Below are 19,440 nucleotides of genomic sequence, written 5' to 3' on the forward strand. Positions count from 1 at the left end.
GCGTTGCCCGCGTTGCCGCCTCGTTCTCTGACGAACGTCGGTCCTCCCCAAAGAGAGAGAGAGAGAGAGAGAGAGAGAGTGAGAGAGAGGGAGAGAAGTGAGAGAGGGAAAGGAAAGAGAAGGAGTGAAAGAGGGAGCTCTCCTCTTAGCGGAGAAACGGGACGCGAGGAGGTCCCCGTCGAGCGAGCTGCTTTTTTTGGCGAGCGTCGCCGACATGAGCCAGACGAGTCGTGGACGAGCGAGTCGCGTTACCAGTCGCACGAACTGCCCTGTCAGCTGATCGTTTATCGCACAACGAAATGTGAGGTGTTACCTATTTATCTACCTATCTATCTACCTACCTAACGTCAAGCCAAGAACGTCGTACTGCTTCCGCGTATCGCGGCTCTGATTCACGCAGCCCGCGTTTCTCCCCGCGTGCAAACTGAGACTGAGCGCGACCACGCGCGCCAAGTGCGACAGGCGGGAAGCACAGGGGCACCTAGCACCCGGTTAGAATTTACATGGGAACATGGGGAACAAGAATAGCTGTTGCGTCTACTCCAGTCCACAGGTTGGACGCAAGGAGGTAGGGCTCGAGAGCACCACGTGCAACCTAGAGGAACACTTGCCAGAAGGTGGGATTAGCGTTAATAATTTGCAACATATCAGTGAACGTGAGCCAGAAGACTGGGACTCCGATCCGTCGTTACACCCATGTGCGGGAACTATTTTTATGGAGCGTTCCAAGCAAGCTATCGAAAGTGGGTATATTTTAGCAGAAACAGCAGACTCATATTACATATTTAATCATCCCCGGTCTCTTTTCTAGATGGCATGGTGAGGAAGAAGAGTCAACATCAAATAGCAGATACAAGGCCTTTGAAGAAGAGTAGCAGCTGCAGTACAATATATTTAGATGACAGCACGGTTTCACAACCTAACTTGAAAAATACCGTCAAATGTGTTGCCTTAGCCGTTTATTATCATATTAAGAATAGAACTTCGCAGCGACAGATCGATATATTCGATGAGAAACTGCATCCATTAACGGTAATAAACGTCAAATTATACAAGAGATTGTTGGTGCTTTCTAACAAGAGACACAATGATCATTTCATCTTTGTTTAAGATTGATATGACATGTGTCATATGATAAATTTTTTAAATTATTTAACTGTAGGACAAAAAGATTCGAAAACCTCTCTGTCTTATTGCCAAACAACAAGCTTAAAAAGTTTGATCATATGACACAAAGTATTAGGCTAACGTTGGCAAATAACAAGGATAAATGTTATTGTGTTACACTGTGTCATCTGTGTTTCTTAGTGGAAAACGCCTAGTGTATTAGCTGCTTCTCTAGACCAGTAATTTATTTCTATTTTGTTTTTATATGTCTTTATATTTTCTGATATTTACTGATTTAATGTCAATTACATAATTGATGTAGAAAAAAGTCTTAAGATTTTCTTGTGCAAAATTATGGAACAATGCTTGAAATCTATCTTTCAGAGGGATGGTGTTTCAGAGGATTATGATAAACATAATCCGGAGCACAAGCAGATATATAAATTTATAAGGACTCTGTTTAATGCCGCTCAGCTTACTGCTGAATGTGCCATCATAACGTTGGTTTATCTTGAACGCCTACTTACTTATGCAGAAATAGACATAACACCGGCTAACTGGAAACGTATAGTACTTGGAGCTATTTTATTGGCGTCCAAAGTTTGGGACGATCAGGCGGTATGGAATGTGGATTATTGTCAAATATTAAAAGACATTACGGTGGAAGATATGTAAGTCTATTTTCAATTATATTTAGATTATTGTATTTGTTTATTTTATGAAAATAATTATGTAATTTCTAATTAGGAACGAATTAGAGAGACAGTTTTTGGAGATGCTGCAGTTTAACATAAATGTTCCTTCGAGTGTGTATGCTAAATATTATTTCGATCTTCGTACACTCGCGGAAGCGAACGAATTAACATTCCCTAGTGAACCACTAAGTAAGGAAAAGGCGCAGAAGCTGGAAGCTATGTCCAGAGTTTACGAAGATAAGGTTACAGCCGAGGCTCTACGTACTGGTATTAAAAAGTGGTCCAGCTTAGATAATGTATGCATAGGTGGACCTAGACGTAGCATTGCTATTTTATCCTAAACATATGTATGGATATAAACGGATGTAAACACAGGCGCATGGTTACTGCTCCGATTTTAAATGGAGGTATGTGAAATTTTGTAAACTATTGTTACCGATCGATTTTAATGATTTTTGAAAAAGATTGTTTGGATTCTACCAAACATTTGTGTTACACTTCTGTTTAATTAATATTGTAGAATATTTGATGTATTATATACATCTCTTGGCAAACTGTTTTTACATATTGTCTAAACTAGATGTATTGTATGTATACCGTATGTACGGCTAAGATGTACCATAATGGAAGAATTTCCATTGCAAGTATGGTTTGCAATAACAATCTTAAACCTAATTGTTATATATATACTCTAAAATTTAGATGTTTCTCAATTATAATTTCCAATAATATATAATTTGAATTATTTTTGTCTGCATTAAAGAATCGTAAAAATACTTTGATAGAGAAATTTTATATTGGCCTTCTTTCTAGATACAATTTCTAATCACTTTTATTAATTTTGTTATACCATTAATTATGAAAAATTATAAATATTAATCTTATTTGTCAATAAATATCAATATATTTCTGTTGATTGTGTGCAAAGATTCTACTATCTAGGACCTTATAATGTGGATATAACAAAGCATACGAGAATGTGAGGCGTATTGAAACAAAGGGTGAGAAAGAAAAAATTTTTAGTCGTAGCATTATCTGTACTGTCCTTATGGGAGAAAATAACTTGTGATATATATTAGTCAACTATTCATTATCCAAAGCATTTTATATATTGACTGAATTTAATAAGAATCAAAGTGATGGCTGATTTACTAATAACATTCTAAAAGACGAAAATATATACATGCATGCTTCAAATTAAAGATTGTCGATATTTATTAGTAACGTTACATAATTTATCGAGATAATCCAATCAGAAATTTATAAACCAAAGTTATAATACATGTCATTATGGTATATGTCTAAATTATTTTTAAATATATTGATATATTTCTTCGATTCGCCTATCTTTTCACTGTCACATACATCGAAGGATTATTATGAGAGAAGTTATGGATTTAAAAAATGAATCATACACTTTTTTACGAGATATACGAGATCTGTTCTTTATTGATAATCTTTCTGAACTGGTGCAATAATATTGCAATAAAATGAAACAAATATAATTTGTTTTATTTTAACTTATTGCATCGTATACATCTGCTATTCAGAATATCGATCATGTAACTTTTTCCCTAGGGTGGAAACGTGAAAATCTTTTGTATGATGTATGTATATGTTCATACATTTATAAAAATGTTCACTTTTCACGTTTCCGCTCTAGAGAAAAAATTACATGATTAATACTTAGAAAGTTCTTCAATAAAGAACAAGCCTATAATATTTCTAATGTATTTTCTTTTTTAAATGTATTTTTACAATATTAGTACAAAAATAATTATTGATTTTTATTGATTTAGAATTATTACTATTATTAGAATTTTTTAATTAATAAATGTACAGCATGACAATTTATTAAAAAATTTTCGTCATTTAATTCAATATATCGGATTTGATATAGATGATTTAAGTAATTTGAATAATAGTACATAGCAAGAAAAAGAACACCATTTACAATAAATATATTATAGCGTAAATATTAGCAAATCAGCCTTTATAGCTTATTAAGAATAAAGAGCACGATAAATTAGAGTCTGAATAATTGCTTTTATATGGCGCTACTTCCATGGATTTATAACTTTAGATAATGCGCGAGATAAGGATAAGCCATGATATCAGGGTTGCATCTTTTCTCTCTTATAAAACTACTCAGTCTGGTGCAAGGTGTGTGTGTGTGTGTTATTCACATTATTAATAATAGAATTTCATTTTAATCAATTCCTATTCCTATTCTATCACAATTATTGAAAAGAAAATTCGATATCAAGTTCACGTTTGTGTATTCTTTTTATAATGCAATACGCATTATTTTTAGATACTTTACAGAGAATATATGAGTAAATTCATCATTCTTATTACGAAATCATAAATATCGCATTTTTATGGCTATAAAATTGCTATAGATATTTAAATCTCACAATTATGTAAAGTATTTATTTCGTAATGCATGCAATTAAATCTTCCAAAGAGATCATCCAGGAACGTGATAATTAAGGAAAAAAAGAACCTAGAAGTTGTGTATCATATTCACATTTTACTATGACAAAGTGAAATTAAAATACTATTAATGTACTATTAATGTAATCATGTATCATACGTGCTACTAATTGACTTATGTACGATATAATTTAATATTTTGTACCTACCGGTTAGAACTTTAAATATAAGATAGTCTTATATATTATATGACTGGTTACGTCTATAAGAATTAAAGTATAATCTGAAGTTCCGTTGGATTTTCAGAATGCCGTTGGCGGAGGAAGAATAATTACGATTTATTATTATTTTTATATTTTATTACATGAATGTCAGAGTGCTGTAACGGTCGAATTTATGATAGAACGACTGTAAAGTCCAATGTATGTGGGAGGAAATGAAGTAATGTACGTTTCTCAGCTTTTAACGTATTGTACAGTATATGCTGGATGATGAATGTAATGTAACATATTTGCAATTTCTGTCCACATTATAATTTTTCATTTTGCCTGTCTGACAAATAAAAATATATTTTTACTGCATTACTATATTATAGGTAACTACATATACGCTATGTATGCTGTGGAAGTGTTTATACAAGTTTACAGAGCAATTAATATACCGTGCGATGCCAAAATGTTGTTAAAATTATAATGTATAGACAGTTGCACATAATACACACACACACACACACACACACACACACATATGAAAATGTGTACTGCACTGTGGTTTCCGTTTGTTTATATTACATTCTGATTTTCCGACAAAAACTAGATCTTTATAGAATTTTCACGCGCTATTTTTATAAATAGATATTCATTATGAAGACAATCTTCGAGTCTTATTGCGTCCTGTAAATAAATTGCCGAATTCATGTAATTAAGATTCGTAAACGTATGTATCATAAACCGTACCACTTTGTTAGTAGTTACCCGAGCATTGGAAAAAAATACTTTTGCGCTTGAAGGTGATGTTTCGCCGAGGGTCGCCTTTAAGTCTTCCATCCTAGCGTCTGTACAGATTCTCCTACAGTACTTTAACTCTACGTAATATTATGTTTAACATATTATGAGACCGATGCTTTTATAACATAGATTTGTGATAAATAGATATATCAATACATTATATCGTTTTGTACATATATATATATCTGCATAAAACATAGCTGTATCTATTTTCATTGTAAATTTTATTGTCCGATTACAGAAGCAGATATTAAGGCTATGAAATTTATACTCTATCGCATCTTTTCACTGTTTACTAAAAAAAGATAGATAGCTAAAAGTCTCTCTTTTTCCTACACTTGCCCGATATAAAAAATATGGATGCTTCCGCTTGAACACAGCACTTTCATATAATTATCGAATTATATAAATGGCATTCTTTAGCAACGTAAAACATAAATCATTTACCTTTTCAGTACAGTTTCCCTTTCAACGTTCTATCTTATTCTTATTTACGCAATTGGAAGCGATGTGACATAGAAAGTGGTGTGTGCGCGCGTACGTGTGATAATTAAGATGTATAAAACGTATGGTTGTTTTGCAAAGAAATTATTATTGATAATGATTATACACAGAAATACAATTACATGTTATTCAACTATGTATACAATAGTTATACCGAAATCCGATGACTGTATACACAAGTGGAGCCATTCTCATCTTTCCGAAAAGCGCCAAATTTCTAAAAAGACACGCAATATTTCTTACAAAAATAAAATTGTGCCTGAAATAATTTACTTAATCAATATGTATATTTGTATTTGTATATTATATCCTAAGCCAAAACTTTTAACATATATGTATAGATGTATAAAACGAATATATATGAAATTTTAATAAATATTTCATCTCTCGTAATACAAAAGTAAAACGAACAAAAACTTATCTCATTTCAAAAAATTACATTTATAAATATTTCTTTTCAGTTAATAAAGTATATAAACAAATATATAAAAATCCACCAGACAAAAGTATTGCAAAGAGATGGCACGATAAATTGCTCTATTTCTTATGATTAAGATAATAAAAATGGGAAGTACGTTCTGAATGATTTATTTCATGGCATTAATGTCCATTCGATCAGTAAATACATATTAATATTATATAACGACCCAATTCCCCACATTTATATGTATATATAGTATATTATATATATATTATATAATATACTATATATATATATACACATATGACAGAAACTTCTCTAAAAAATGACAGTCGTATCACTACAAATTCAGTCTAATAGAAACTATGTAAGAGTACTTTTTAAATTATAGGAATATAAAAACTACATAAACTATACAATAGTAATTAATTAATAGAACATATATTATTTTATATCTATACATTTTACACTTCTTACGCTTCTTTGCGAAACATAAAAGAAATGATAGCATAATATGGAAAAGAATAAAAATACAAATTTAGTCCGTAGCAGTCTCATGCTATTTATCACTGTCACACACTCTGCCTTGATAATCAATTGCGATAAAAACTTATTACCGCACGGCATATGTTCTTGGCATATATTCTTCCTTAAAATCTATCAAAAAGAATTCATTTAGGGAGTGAACCGCGATATTGTATTACGTCTTACGTGTATGACACATTCATTGTAAGCATTATAATACGAAGAAAATGTTTACTTCCATCTTCATCTATTACGGGCATAGAATCACTGCAAGATATTTAATTGTCCAGTGTTTGTTGCGTAAACCATCCCTTGGCCCGGCTGCGGCGCCCATCTAATACAATTTAGACTGAGGTAACTGGAGACCTCCCGGCAGTTTTGAAATAACTCCCGAATAAGCACCATACTTTCTCTGTGACGTTTTATATCCATATCAAACTCGTTTCTCTCCCGAATCCGCCAGTTTTGGATGTGTGGTCTAGAAGTGTTGGCTGTAATATTATTTCGTCTTGGAACATTACTCGTAGAAACGTTATCATCGAGCATCTCGTCGAAGGAATCGTATAATTCCATGGTCGGATCTGTCGACGAAACATTCTTCTCATCGTCGGACTGTTTTTCCATCAGCTTGTAAATCAGAGCCATTGGAAAAGGCCTAGCGGGCACATGAATCCTGCGTGCCAAACCTACCAAGAGATGTTGTTGTGTGGGCGATATCGAGACGGATACCACGGTTTGATCAATATTGGTCGAATGAATTTTTTCTCCTAGCGTTTCCCATTGTAGGCTGTAAATACCTAAATCAAAACAGTAAGCAATATAGCCTTAGATAATTTAAAACAATCAAGTTGTTTCCTGTATAAATAATGAAAAAAATACGCAGCAATACGCAAAGTAAAGGAATACGTTCATAGTATTTGTTATACTGTTTTAATATAATACTACCCCTTGTGAAGTTATCATTTAAAATTATTTCCCTGCAAGATTATTGGTGCGAAAAAGATGTGATACAAAAATAAGAAATTATCCCTTTAAGATTAAAAAAAACGTTAAATACACGTGCGTCGAGAAAGAATTGTTATTATTTTAAGAATACACACACACGCGCGCGCGCGCGCGCGCACACACGTTTGAATTTCATCGATAATAGAGGTCAATACGCATTTCTTGCTTACCTAATGTGGTCGACACATTAATACGACCCGACTGTAGAAGCGTCGCTAGTAATTTTCCATCCGTGGATATATCAATACTAGCATCGTTATGAATCTTACATTCACGCACCACAACATTTTTCTCAGCTGAAAAATTATATTGGCATATATAAACGTATGTAGAAGTATATAATTATGATAAATTTATATTTGACATTTTTTTACTAACAGTCTGTAATATCAGGTATGTCACCATTGGAGAAGTCCCATGCTTGAACGCGATAAGTTTGAATTTCCAACGCTGGGTTGAATGGTATACCCATAGGTATATGTTCTAAAGAAATTATTTAATTTTTTTATATCTTCACATGTATTGCATATATGCGTAATGTATTTAAAAATAAGTTCAATTTTTTAACAATATTATATAGAAAATGTTATGGACAATAATCTTATATGTAAAAAAATAAACAGAAGAAACAGAAGAAAATCTTTTTGATACAATTTTTTGATATGATCTCTTTGTATGAGATTTTGTTTTGAGAAATTAATCTTAAAAGTTGCATATTAGTTAATAATATAATTTTATTTCGAAATTACCATTATTTGCACTAGTTTAATGTTATCAAAATAAAAATTCAACATTTCGAAAACAGTAGGAAGTATTTAAAGTTGTTGAACAATTAATCTTATTCATAAAATAAGATAATTTTTTTAAATTTGTAAATTTTTATAAACTAAATATTATATTTTGTTTATATTCTAATAGCTACTCTGTTGAAACGAATTAATCAACTTTTTATCAATATTGCTTTCTTTTTGAATATACCACTAATAATAGATTATTCTATATCGTGATATCTACAAACTTAGAAAAAATGTACCAAAGTCCCAATAATAATCGTTTTCATCATTTCCTGGATCCTGTCCCCCTCCTCCTCCTCCGCCCCTTCCTCCTTCGCCTCCACCTCCTCCTCCTCCACTTCCTCCTCCACTACCACCACTTCCTCCTCCTCTTCCTCCTCCAGTGCCTCCTCCTCCACCTACTCCACCACTTTGTCCTGCACCTCTTCCTTCATTTCTTCCTCCGCCTCCTCCACCATCATCACCACCGCTACCACCATTATTGGAATTAGTAGCATTTCCGATTCGTACATTATGCACTAATCCTGAATTATTTACGAATTCAGTGTAGCGAGGTATCCAAGTGGGACCAACCCGATTGCGCCACAACGTTAAGAACGTTGGAGTCAATACCTGATACAAAAATTAATAATCATTAAAATACTTGTTTAGTCTTCGAAGAAGCGAGGATCGAATCTATCATTTATCAAAAGACGGTAAAATAACAATTCATAAATTGATGTCAAAAATGATTTGTGTATCATAAATGTTTATAAGAATTAAGTCATTAAAAATGCACGGAACTATAATTACTTGTCAGGTAATGTTTGGGTATAAAATCGCAAATGTTCCAAAATTTGTACTATACCCGAGTTCTATTATTGTTCGATTGTCCAGCCCAACTTGGTCCTGGCTGATCTGTGGACTCGTTTGTCCGATCGTTGTTTCTGTTATCAGCATTATGGAGAATATTATTAATCAAATACGGCGGAGGCGTATGCGGCGGAGTTGGAGGCGTATTTTGCCTTCTTCGTGGATTACTAGACAGATTATCTAAGTCGTTCACGGGCACGTTGTTTACCTGTAGCTCGGGAACATTAAATTCTCGTCGGAGAGACGAACCCTCTCTACTTTGAGGGAATCTACGATTGTTATTCGAGTCAGAGTTACCGTATCTGTGCAAGAAAGGACGCTCGAGCAATGACGGACACGCAACCCGTGCATATTGACGAGTCCAACGAGATCTCTGATGCGACGATCTAGCACTTTGTTCATCTCCTGATGAAGTGTAAACAAGGCAATTTCTCCAGCTCTCGTTGGCATGTGTAGCAGAGTCGGTCTCCTGCGGATCCCTTGATTCGTTAATACGTCTGACCGCCGGCTCAGATACCGTAGCGTTTCTGTAACTCCGTCGATAGCTCTCGTTTGAATTTCGCGACTCATTTGCAGCGTTCATCGTATGATTTTCAACTCCTACCCTGGTCTCGCTGCGGTCATCGTTGTCGATCGAGCTGCTACTTTGAATTCTTTCCACGATACTCTGTACTTCTGCTGACAAGGCGTTTTCAGAAGTTGACTGTCGATTATCTTCGTTTTGCGTATTATCATCATAATTGTTATCGTCGCCGTTACCGCTAGATCTACCTGCTGCTGTATTGCTAGTTTGATTTCCGGAAAAACCATTAATGATTTGAATTGCTCGTCGGTGATAAGATAGCCTTTTTAATCGTCGCGCCAGAATGCGGTAACGTATGTTATTCCCATGTAATGAAAGAAACTCCTCCGCACTTGGCATTTCAGCACGATTTCTCGATAACCTTTCCCTATACGTGTTTCGTCTTGGCGCGTTATCGTTAGCACGACGCGGACTTTCCGTTTGCAGACTATTGTCAACACTATTATTGCGCGTGTCGCTTCTGTTTTGGTTGTCAACCGATAAATCAGAAGGGAAAGGTCCATATTGACTAGATTCTAGTTCTCGTCTTGTTATTACTAACTGCGCCAGCAATAAATCTGTTAGCTCAAGTGCGAGATGTAACAATACATACAGCTCTGAGAAAAAAAGAAAATAAATTGATATAAATCAACAATCCAAGAGATGTGTAATCTAGAGAATGTAAAAAACAGAATTATTTCGTAATTTTGTGCATAATAAAGTCAAATTTGAAAATTTCAGATATTTTTTTACTTTATATTCTTAAAAACGACATTAATTTCTCAGTAAATTAATAATCTTGAAAAAACGAAATACTACATATAAAAGTTTTATCTTATTTTGGGCTTATTTTTTCATATAATGAATATCATTTTTTCTAATTATATTTTAATATCTGCATAATAACCAATAAACTTACTATACATCTGCTCATAGAGAACATTACTTTGGGATCCGTTTCCTGATCTTCTTACTTCGAAGAATTGGATTAAAGATCGTACCATCAAACCAAGAACTTGTCTGAAATAGTATTAACTGGAATATATTCACTATTATAACACATAACAGTTCCTGAACATGACGTATGTATTCATTCAATATTTAATGCCATTATATTTAATATTAATATACTATATTAGTATACAATAATATTGTAGCACAATTACGCGATGTTGTTCTTCCTACCTAGCTCTCAATCTTGTAGCTTCACGAATCTCTTCCATTTCTCGATTATCGTTGTCTCTGTTTGTTTCGGATTGACGATTATTACCGTTTAACCTTCTGCCGCTGTTTCGAGCCAAGGCCCTTTGTTGTCGAACCAGCATTTCTAGTCGTAGGATCATCTTTTGCAGACGTTTAGACGTATTCGAACCTAGCATTCTATCCCGGATATCTATATCTACATCTAAACCGTCATTATTACTGTTGCCATTGCCATTATTCTGAGTATTTCTGCGTAAGTACCACGGTCTTCTAATATGCTCGCACTGACGAAATGAATTATTGGTGGACAGAGACCTAAGACGTTGCATAAAACGATGCGATCTTAGCGATCTCTTCATTCTATATCTTAGCATCATGTTTCTGAAAAAACGAAATTTTTAAACAAATTTACAATTGATTTAGAGAGACAATACATAGTATGTTTAGTTATGTAAATTATTGAAATATATAAATATTTCTTTAAATGATAAAAATTCGTGAAAAGATCTTTCCAGAAAGTGACACTTTACTTTTTAGTAATTTAAATATAAGTCTGAAATAACTTGTTCTATATTTTTATATCTTTAAATAATATTTTTATGGTCTATAAAAAATATAATTATTTAATATTTTTAAAACAAAACGTAGTTTTGAAAAAAAAAATATATATATAACTACCGGAAAGATATCCTTTCATGACTATCACGCACAGTGTTGTTCATCTCCTGATAGGTACTTGTACCTAGGTACTGTAACTAGGTACAAATTTACGTACCTAGGAACTGTACCGAGGTACGTTTTTTTCTGGTACCTATACCTAGGTACCATTTCTTATGTACCTATATTTAGGTATACTTTAGTTACTTTTTGGATGATACTTTTCTGCACTAAGAACCGGTTTCATCATGCATCACCGGTTACTTGATCGGTCAATTAAATTTAAGTTGCAAAAAAAAACTGTTGAACTAAATTTATTAGAATAACATAAAAAAGAAATTGTAAACGTTTTAACTTTTAATTTTTAAATCATTAGTACAATTTAGGTAGATATATAGTGTTTTGTGAACTAGGTTTGAACTTTATTTAATTTGATATTAAAAATTATTATCTAAATTATATTAATGTAAAATAATGACCTAAAAAATTAAGATCTAAATGTTTACGATTTTTTAAATGTTATTCTAATAAATTTATTTACACATTCATATACTGTGTTAGCTCTTTGTGTAGAGAGATTTTACATTATTAATTTAATTAATTTATTCAAGTATTTCATTTCATAGTATTATTTTTTAAAATAAGTAAATGTGTTTCACTTATGTGTCAATAAATTGATTATTCGGATAAAATTAAAATAGTTTTATAAATTAAACTTGCATAGAACATTTATGTACGTACGTACACATAAAATACATACATATATGTATAATAAGTAAATATTACGTGCAGATACATGAAATATGTAGATCATATCTAACAAGCAAGTTGTCGAAATTACATTTTGATATCAAAATAACGTTAGAAATGTTATTTTGTCATCAAAATGCAATTTATTCTGAGATTTTATATTAAAAATAAAAGTACCTGTTAGGTACCTTTAAGGTACATTTAAAATACCTGTACCTGTATCTAGGTATTTTATTTTTTTAATACTTGTACCTATACCTCGGTACATTTTTTCTAGAATACCTGTACCTGTACCTAGGTATTGAAAATAGAGTACCTTGACAAACCATGCATTCTATTAATTCCGTCCATTGTAGATTTGTATAACGACATGGAAGCTGTGGTACGAGTTGACGTCCCAGGTTGATTTGTTGGATACTCCATAGGAGGATCAAAATTAATATTATTATCGTCATTGGTATCGTTGTTGTTGCCGATTGTAGAGTAATCAATATTCGTATCCGATGCCTGGGTCGATCTACTGGGACCAGCACGATCGAGACTGCTGACGAAACTCGAGATGCTGGGTAACGGCTCCGATTCGGTTGTGGTTATTGCGGTAACCGCTGGCAGATTCGAGTTAGCTCCAATATTCGACACAACACTGGACATACTAGGCAACTGTACGTCGCCATCGGTTGTCAAACTGGAATACGTGTGATCATTCATTGCCCGCGTATCACGTGAATCGCAATTCTGACAGCGCGAGGTGAGCCGTGCGTACAACCCGTCTAGCATTTCATTCAGTTTGAGACATTGCATCCGCCGTAGTTCGGTATCGCTCGGTAATAGATTCGAGAGACTTATATTGGTACTCTCTTCAATATTACGAGTGCTAGACATTGGCTCGTTCTCGTGATTTCTTTCGAGACCAGTTACTCCGCTCGACGTTGACGGTTGACTTTGATCGTACGATCTTGTATCACCATCGCCCTCGCTTTCTCTCTGATAGTTTTCCAGGAGGGCTTTCTTAAAATTCCTCGCCGATTCATTAGACGAACTTGCAACCGACGTTGATGGACCGGGATTGCTGGTAGCGTTGTCTCGTTGCGTCTCTGTTTGGTTGTCGTTCTGCCTTTCTACACGGACCGTCACATGCAACGATCGTATCTGTCGTTGCAGATCCTCCCACATTTTGCGCACTTGACACAGCTGAACTATTTCTAAACGTGCTCTGTTAATGAATTGAGAAAATTGTTATTTTTGATTGACACAGAAATCAAAGGAAGCAATACAACGAATTGTAATTCATTTTCTAATGTTCTTTAAATGATAGTTTTAACCGAAAAATTTCATCTTCATTAATTATGGCATTATAAAATTACGTTAAATACAATTCAGAATATTTATATATGATTTATATAATAATTACATAAAATTCTACAAGATGCTGAGATCGTCAACTTGTACTTACCGGCACAAACGGTGCATGTTATTGATGTTATTGATGTGACGATTGAGCAATTGAATTCCTTGCCGAACTCCTAGTGAACTCTCTCTTGGATCTATATTATCAGCACCAAGCATTATTGGATCTATAACATAGTCGAGATCCGGATCATCTGCATTTCGTTGGTCTTGGTTCTGTTGTTGTTGTTGTTGTTGTTGTTGTTGTGATGGCGGTGGTGGCGGTGGTGGTGGTGGTGGTAGTGGTGGTGGTGGTTGTTGCCTGTCGCTCACTGTCGATTCATCCTCGCGGCTAGTTACATTAGCGATTCTCGTTACAACGGGATCGTTAACCATTCTTGACAACTCCGTAAATCCTGCTAATGTCGTATGCGTTGCGTCTGAATTAGATGTCTGTGTTTGAAGCGAAGTACTGTCAGAGCTGCTGATAATGGGCGTTTGATTTTGTTCTAATCTTTGGGATTGGTTTTCTCGTAAGCTTCTAAACGGAAACAATGGCGGTTGTTCGTAACGAGTAGGATTTGCAGACACGGGCGACAATTGGTTCCTCTGTTCTCTGTGTCTATCATTGGTATTTTGTTCTACGTCTTCCGAAAAAGGTCTCGATAGAGACTGCTCATTCGGTGAATCGTTAGGGTATTCTGAATTTCTGCTCGAAGTATCCAGTCGTATCCATCGACTGGTCCATCGACGAGAGTTCGAATTAGTATTGGAATTTGTATCATCCAAATTTGAATCTGAATTACTATTCTCTTCGAGCAGCCAATATCCATTCTCCGAGTCGTCTAGTAATACTTGTTGAGTAGTATTATTGTTTTCCATCCGATCCGCGTGTAAATTTCGAAGAATTTGTAGAACATCTATCACTCTCCTGAGTAAGGGTGAATTTCTAAATATTAAAAATTTCAAATATATGACATCTTCAAAAATGTACAAAAAAATGTACAATAAAAAAAATTTCAACAAAATGTAAAAATTAAAATAAAAAAAATAAATAAAGTATGTTTACCCTTGTCTGCGACTGAGTTCTTGAGATCTCGTTTCTTGTGTATTTCGCATGGTCCTTGATGTCCTATTATCCTGGTCATTATCTTCGTTCGATTCGTTATTTAAATTAACAGGTAAATTATTCCTATCTGTTTCATCCAATCTGGAAGAATTAGTTGACGTCTCTTGATTTTGTGAGCTGCTGCTCATTCGTTGAGCAACAGACTTAGGTACATTTGGTTGAAACGCTGAATGAGTTGAAACTGTAAAATTAGATGCGCCATTACGGGATGTTGATGCTCGTGAATAACCTTCGTCGCTCGAAGATGAGCTGTCTTCTAGAATAATAAATAAATTTGGGATCAATAACATTAATCTTATTTCTCTATTCTACATAAGTGCAGTTTTGTTCAAGTAGAAAGATTACCAATGTAGGATAACGGCATAGGCATAGAAAACTCAATAGGACCTAATTTCCGCTTTCGTTGCCTCGGTGGCTCGTCCTCCGTGTTCAAGTCATTGAATCGTCTTCTTGTTGCTCTTCCAGTACTTCTCGATGAAGTACTAGCATTTTCACTATTGTTGGCATTGGACCACGAAGTGCCACGCTCTTCATTCTCTTGGACGTAACTTGTGCCAGGGAGCACATTGGATTCTAAATCGTGTAATCTCGAAGACAACACTGATGGCATAGAACTAGTACTGGGCATTTGTCCATCATTTGACGTAAGAGTTCTCCATTCGGCATTACTTAAATTCATTTGTGAAGAATCAGTCACGATATGCCGATTACGTGGCAGAATACCATACATCGTAAATTCGTCCCGCAGCCGTTCAATTCTAGAGCTCGTATTAGTGAACTGTGCCTCCATATTATTAAGTGCTTCAATTTCATCATTCAGAGCGTTTCGAAGCAACTGAAGGCGAGAGTTACGATTGTTAGAATGCTCGAATAAAGTCGCGGTCTGCCGCTGCAGTCTCTTTCGCAATTTCTGCAATCGTACCAAGCACGAACTATTATTTTCGGCGGCAGCATTCAGAGCCTCTCTTAAATTTTGAAGGGTGGTCCCGATTTCCTCTTGCTCGGAACGTTCCATCAATAATCGTTGACATCGTTGCAACCTCTCCAGGTTCGTATTGTTCGCTCGTGCGCTGGAATTCAATTCATTTCTTAATCTTCGTATAGATAATTCAGTCGCTGATTCGTTTCTATTACTAGACTCCTCGGAATTAGAAGATGATGCTTCCGGCATATCCATAGGATCAGTACCACGATCAATCTTCAAAGAAAATCAATAATTTTTATATACGTTTGATAAAAGAAAAAAATTCTGCTGGAGTTGTGAATAACAATGTATATAGCTCACCGTATCTCTATTTCTAGAAACGTCAAAGTAACGTCTTACAAGCGTCACGTATTGATCGACAAGATCTCTGTAACATAAATTTATTCTCCTCTCCGGATCTTGAGAGTTGGTTCCACGCAATCTTTCGTCCACACCGACCCACACATTATTTAATCGTTCATATAACTCATCCCTGGGATGAGAGTCGTTTATTGTATTAGATTCTCGATCGCGGCTTCTTAGCGAGCTCGGCAAATCGTCATCGTTACTGTCATCCGCTGATCTATTATCAACATTGTCCGTGTTTGCTGGATTACCAGTCGGACGAGGTGGATTTCTCGTAATGCTTGGAGATGTAGTTTCCCTAGTTTGATTCAGTTCTACATCGTAAGGTATAAAACTATTATGACAAATTTCAATTGTTAAAAATATTAAATGGAGTTATATTAGCTCACAGAATCTGCAATGCGACGGTAGAAGATAGATTTCGTACCTTCAGATAGATTTCGTCGCCGCTGAAACCGCGCTTCTTGTCGCGTACTGTTCCTAAATTGTTGATTGGCGAATCGCGAGAAACTGGACATTTCGTGGCCTCTGCGCATAAACAGATACGCACTGAAAGAATTTCTATTCAAATTTCGCAAATTCTCCAATGAATTTTGATTAATTATGCGTTGTATGGATAAATACCGAGAAGTTCTATCTGCAGTATTGCTGTCCGCCGATCCTCTTCCATAAAAAGAGCCATGATTCCACAAGTGAAAAGGTGAAAGTTCGATATCCGGGAAATTTTCTCGTGGCTGATACCTAAAGTTCCTAATGTTTTCGCAATTGGTTATAATGCAAACAGAATTATTTAGAATATATTAACGCACATATTATAGTATAAATAAAAAAAAATTAAGTTAATGAGAAAAAAAATACAATTAAAAATTGTGAAACATTCAATTTTTTTGATTGAAAAAATAATTAAAAACAGAAATTGGAGATTATTACCAATAAATTTATAATAAATATTTTACTGTTCGGTTTATATATTTTCAGAAAATTAAATTTGAAAAAAATTTTAAATTGTGAAAGATATTCAGATATTAGTGATGAACACACCTGTATCTAAAATTTATTTCTACACATAAGATTTACACCATTATTTCTACTCACATCAAACTAGTTCTAAGTAACTGTCCGACAGGAGCCCGATCCCATTGTGATTGTACTTGAGGCGTATTTGCGATACCTGTGATTAATTTTCTTCCTAAACTGTCAAATGCTACATATCTGTAATATTTATAAAGTAAATTATAGTTTTTCACAATATTTTTTCTCTTGCATTGTAGTCTAATAATGCAATCATTTTTTTGTTAAATAAACATACCTCACTTTTTCTTTGTCAGTCTTTGTAGCGGTTACAGCAAAAGGTTGAGACTTACTCCAGTCCCAAAAGTGAATTTCATTATATGTGGCTATAACTAACAATCTTTCAAAAGGATGGAACGCGAGCGAAGCGATAACAGTATTACTTTCGGCATTCCAAATTTCGCTACCACCCTACGTAAACAGATTTGTGTTGCAAGTAATTTAATGCATTGCCATTTAATACTGAAATAAATTATATATATAATCCCATACTCACACTTAAATCCCACACGCGAACTTGACCTCCTAGACAGCCGGATGCTAAGATCTGACTGGAGGACGGGTGAAAAGCTATGCACCAGGGAGTACGTGGATGTCCAGACAAGGTTCTAATATTTTTTCCCGTTGTAATTTCCGTGATATAAACATTGTGATTTCCATGCGTAGAAGCTACCATGGTCCTGAAATTGTCATGTTGATAAATTGTCAATTGATTATTATGTATTTTCTCTAATTTTCTTCATTATATTATATGTATTATATGTTATACATATAATAAAACCAGCTGTTACATATATATTATATATTACTTCCTTCTACAATTATCAGTACTATCTTCTGAGGTAACAATAAAAAAGATATACATAATTTTTCTCATTATATCTTACCCATCAGGACTGAAAACCATTAGAAAAGTGGCTCTAGGAAAACCAGGTAATTCACATTTCTGTAAATAAACATGTAATACTTTACTGTAATATACATATGTAGCAATAAATATATCATTATTAATTTAGCATTAGAAATTGATAAATGTTGGAGAACAAAAGTTGTTGTAAAAGGCCATTTTATTGGATAAGATTGTTACTGTACTATATTTACTTCACAAATTAGAGAGAAAGTAAACAGGACTAAATTACACAAGTACATAACTTGTATCATATGAGATTTGTTTTTCATTGCTGCAACAGAACTTTCATTCTCGCTTTCGTCAAATATCACCCATGTATCTATTTCGTTTTGGATATAAAGAAATGTATATTATTAGTTGATCATATACATAAGTACATACCAATTCCTTGTGGTCCCTCAACACAAAATTGGCCTCAGCAATCGGCTCCAGTTCACGCGTACTGGTCTTATGCGTTGTGTGTAACCCAAAATCTCTCAGCATTAAATTGCGCAGTATATTGTGTGACTTGCTGCAGTGCAGCAACTCCGGTCTTTTCTTGACTTTCCCCATTTAGTTGGATGTTACAACGTCTCTAAAATGAGTTGTAAAATATGTTAAAAATAGTTTTACATAAAAGTATTATATTCAAGAAAACAAAAGCACTTTTTTTCTTATATATTGATATATAATGACTTTTTTGATAAATTAAAATATCTTCTGTTAGCAGTACAATTCCAGTATTACTTATTTCATTATCACCACCTGTCTCCTAATTTTTTCATTCTTTCTTTTTAATATATTTTTAATATATACTGTTATCAATGATTTTTTCAGTTTCTACGCCGAAATATATAAAACATACATATGTGTGCAAAAAATATATATATATATATATAAGGCAGACACACTTTTGATCTCTCCTTAACAATACGGTACTATTGCTAGAATAATTCGTATTAGAAATATTGTTACATTGTTAAGGTAGGTTAGACTCCAAAAAGCTCATAATATTCGGACTAATCCCAACAACAAGATCTCGATGAAGGGCAGCGCAATTACGCGATGGATTCACGGACGTAAGCCTTTGTACTCTGAAATTCCGAACAGCATCGGT

At 34.1% G+C, this 19,440-nt stretch overlaps 2 protein-coding genes across 2 annotated transcripts; one reads left to right on the forward strand and one right to left on the reverse strand.

Moving 5' to 3' along the window:
* The first annotated feature begins 408 nt into the window (after positions 1-408).
* CycY (cyclin Y) lies at positions 409-2,244 on the forward strand. Its single transcript, XM_018542755.1, has 4 exons — positions 409-743; positions 812-1,032; positions 1,492-1,778; positions 1,855-2,244. The coding sequence occupies exons 1-4, from the start codon at positions 512-514 to the stop codon at positions 2,141-2,143; spliced, it is 1,029 nt and encodes a 342-aa protein (XP_018398257.1). The 5' UTR covers positions 409-511; the 3' UTR covers positions 2,144-2,244.
* Positions 2,245-6,717: 4,473 nt separating this feature from the next.
* Positions 6,718-19,372, reverse strand: LOC108776237 (uncharacterized protein DDB_G0283357). Its single transcript, XM_018542786.1, has 20 exons — positions 19,299-19,372; positions 18,726-18,918; positions 18,322-18,380; positions 17,911-18,114; positions 17,673-17,810; positions 17,459-17,575; positions 16,988-17,104; positions 16,791-16,912; positions 16,319-16,677; positions 15,379-16,231; positions 14,974-15,289; positions 13,972-14,853; positions 12,835-13,731; positions 11,094-11,492; positions 10,828-10,928; positions 9,342-10,525; positions 8,854-9,106; positions 8,079-8,183; positions 7,871-7,996; positions 6,718-7,492 (listed from the first exon to the last, which is right to left on the reverse strand). Exons 2-20 carry the CDS (start codon positions 18,894-18,896, stop codon positions 6,960-6,962), a joined length of 6,936 nt encoding a protein of 2,311 aa, XP_018398288.1. The 5' UTR covers positions 18,897-18,918; positions 19,299-19,372; the 3' UTR covers positions 6,718-6,959.
* Between the last annotated feature and the right edge of the window lie 68 nt (positions 19,373-19,440).

This window comes from Cyphomyrmex costatus, unplaced genomic scaffold, assembly GCF_001594065.2.
Source record: "Cyphomyrmex costatus isolate MS0001 unplaced genomic scaffold, Ccosl1.0 scaffold344, whole genome shotgun sequence".
NCBI classification, from domain to species: domain Eukaryota; kingdom Metazoa; phylum Arthropoda; class Insecta; order Hymenoptera; family Formicidae; genus Cyphomyrmex; species Cyphomyrmex costatus.

Excerpts from the sequence above, each read along its gene's own strand:
- LOC108776237 (XM_018542786.1), bottom strand. The coding sequence starts at position 18,896 with ATGGGGAAAGTCAAGAAAAGACCGGAGTTGCTGCACTGCAGCAAGTCA. Across the intron at positions 14,854-14,973 it reads GAACTCAGTCGCAGACAAGG|AAATTCACCCTTACTCAGGA; the intron begins GTAAACATACTT and ends TTTAATATTTAG. Across the intron at positions 8,184-8,853 it reads AGGAGGAAGAGGAGGAGGAA|AACATATACCTATGGGTATA; the intron begins GTGGTGGTAGTG and ends TAATTTCTTTAG.
- CycY (XM_018542755.1), top strand. The coding sequence starts at position 512 with ATGGGGAACAAGAATAGCTGTTGCGTCTACTCCAGTCCACAGGTTGGA. Across the intron at positions 744-811 it reads TTCCAAGCAAGCTATCGAAA|ATGGCATGGTGAGGAAGAAG; the intron begins GTGGGTATATTT and ends TCTCTTTTCTAG. Across the intron at positions 1,033-1,491 it reads AGAAACTGCATCCATTAACG|AGGGATGGTGTTTCAGAGGA; the intron begins GTAATAAACGTC and ends TCTATCTTTCAG.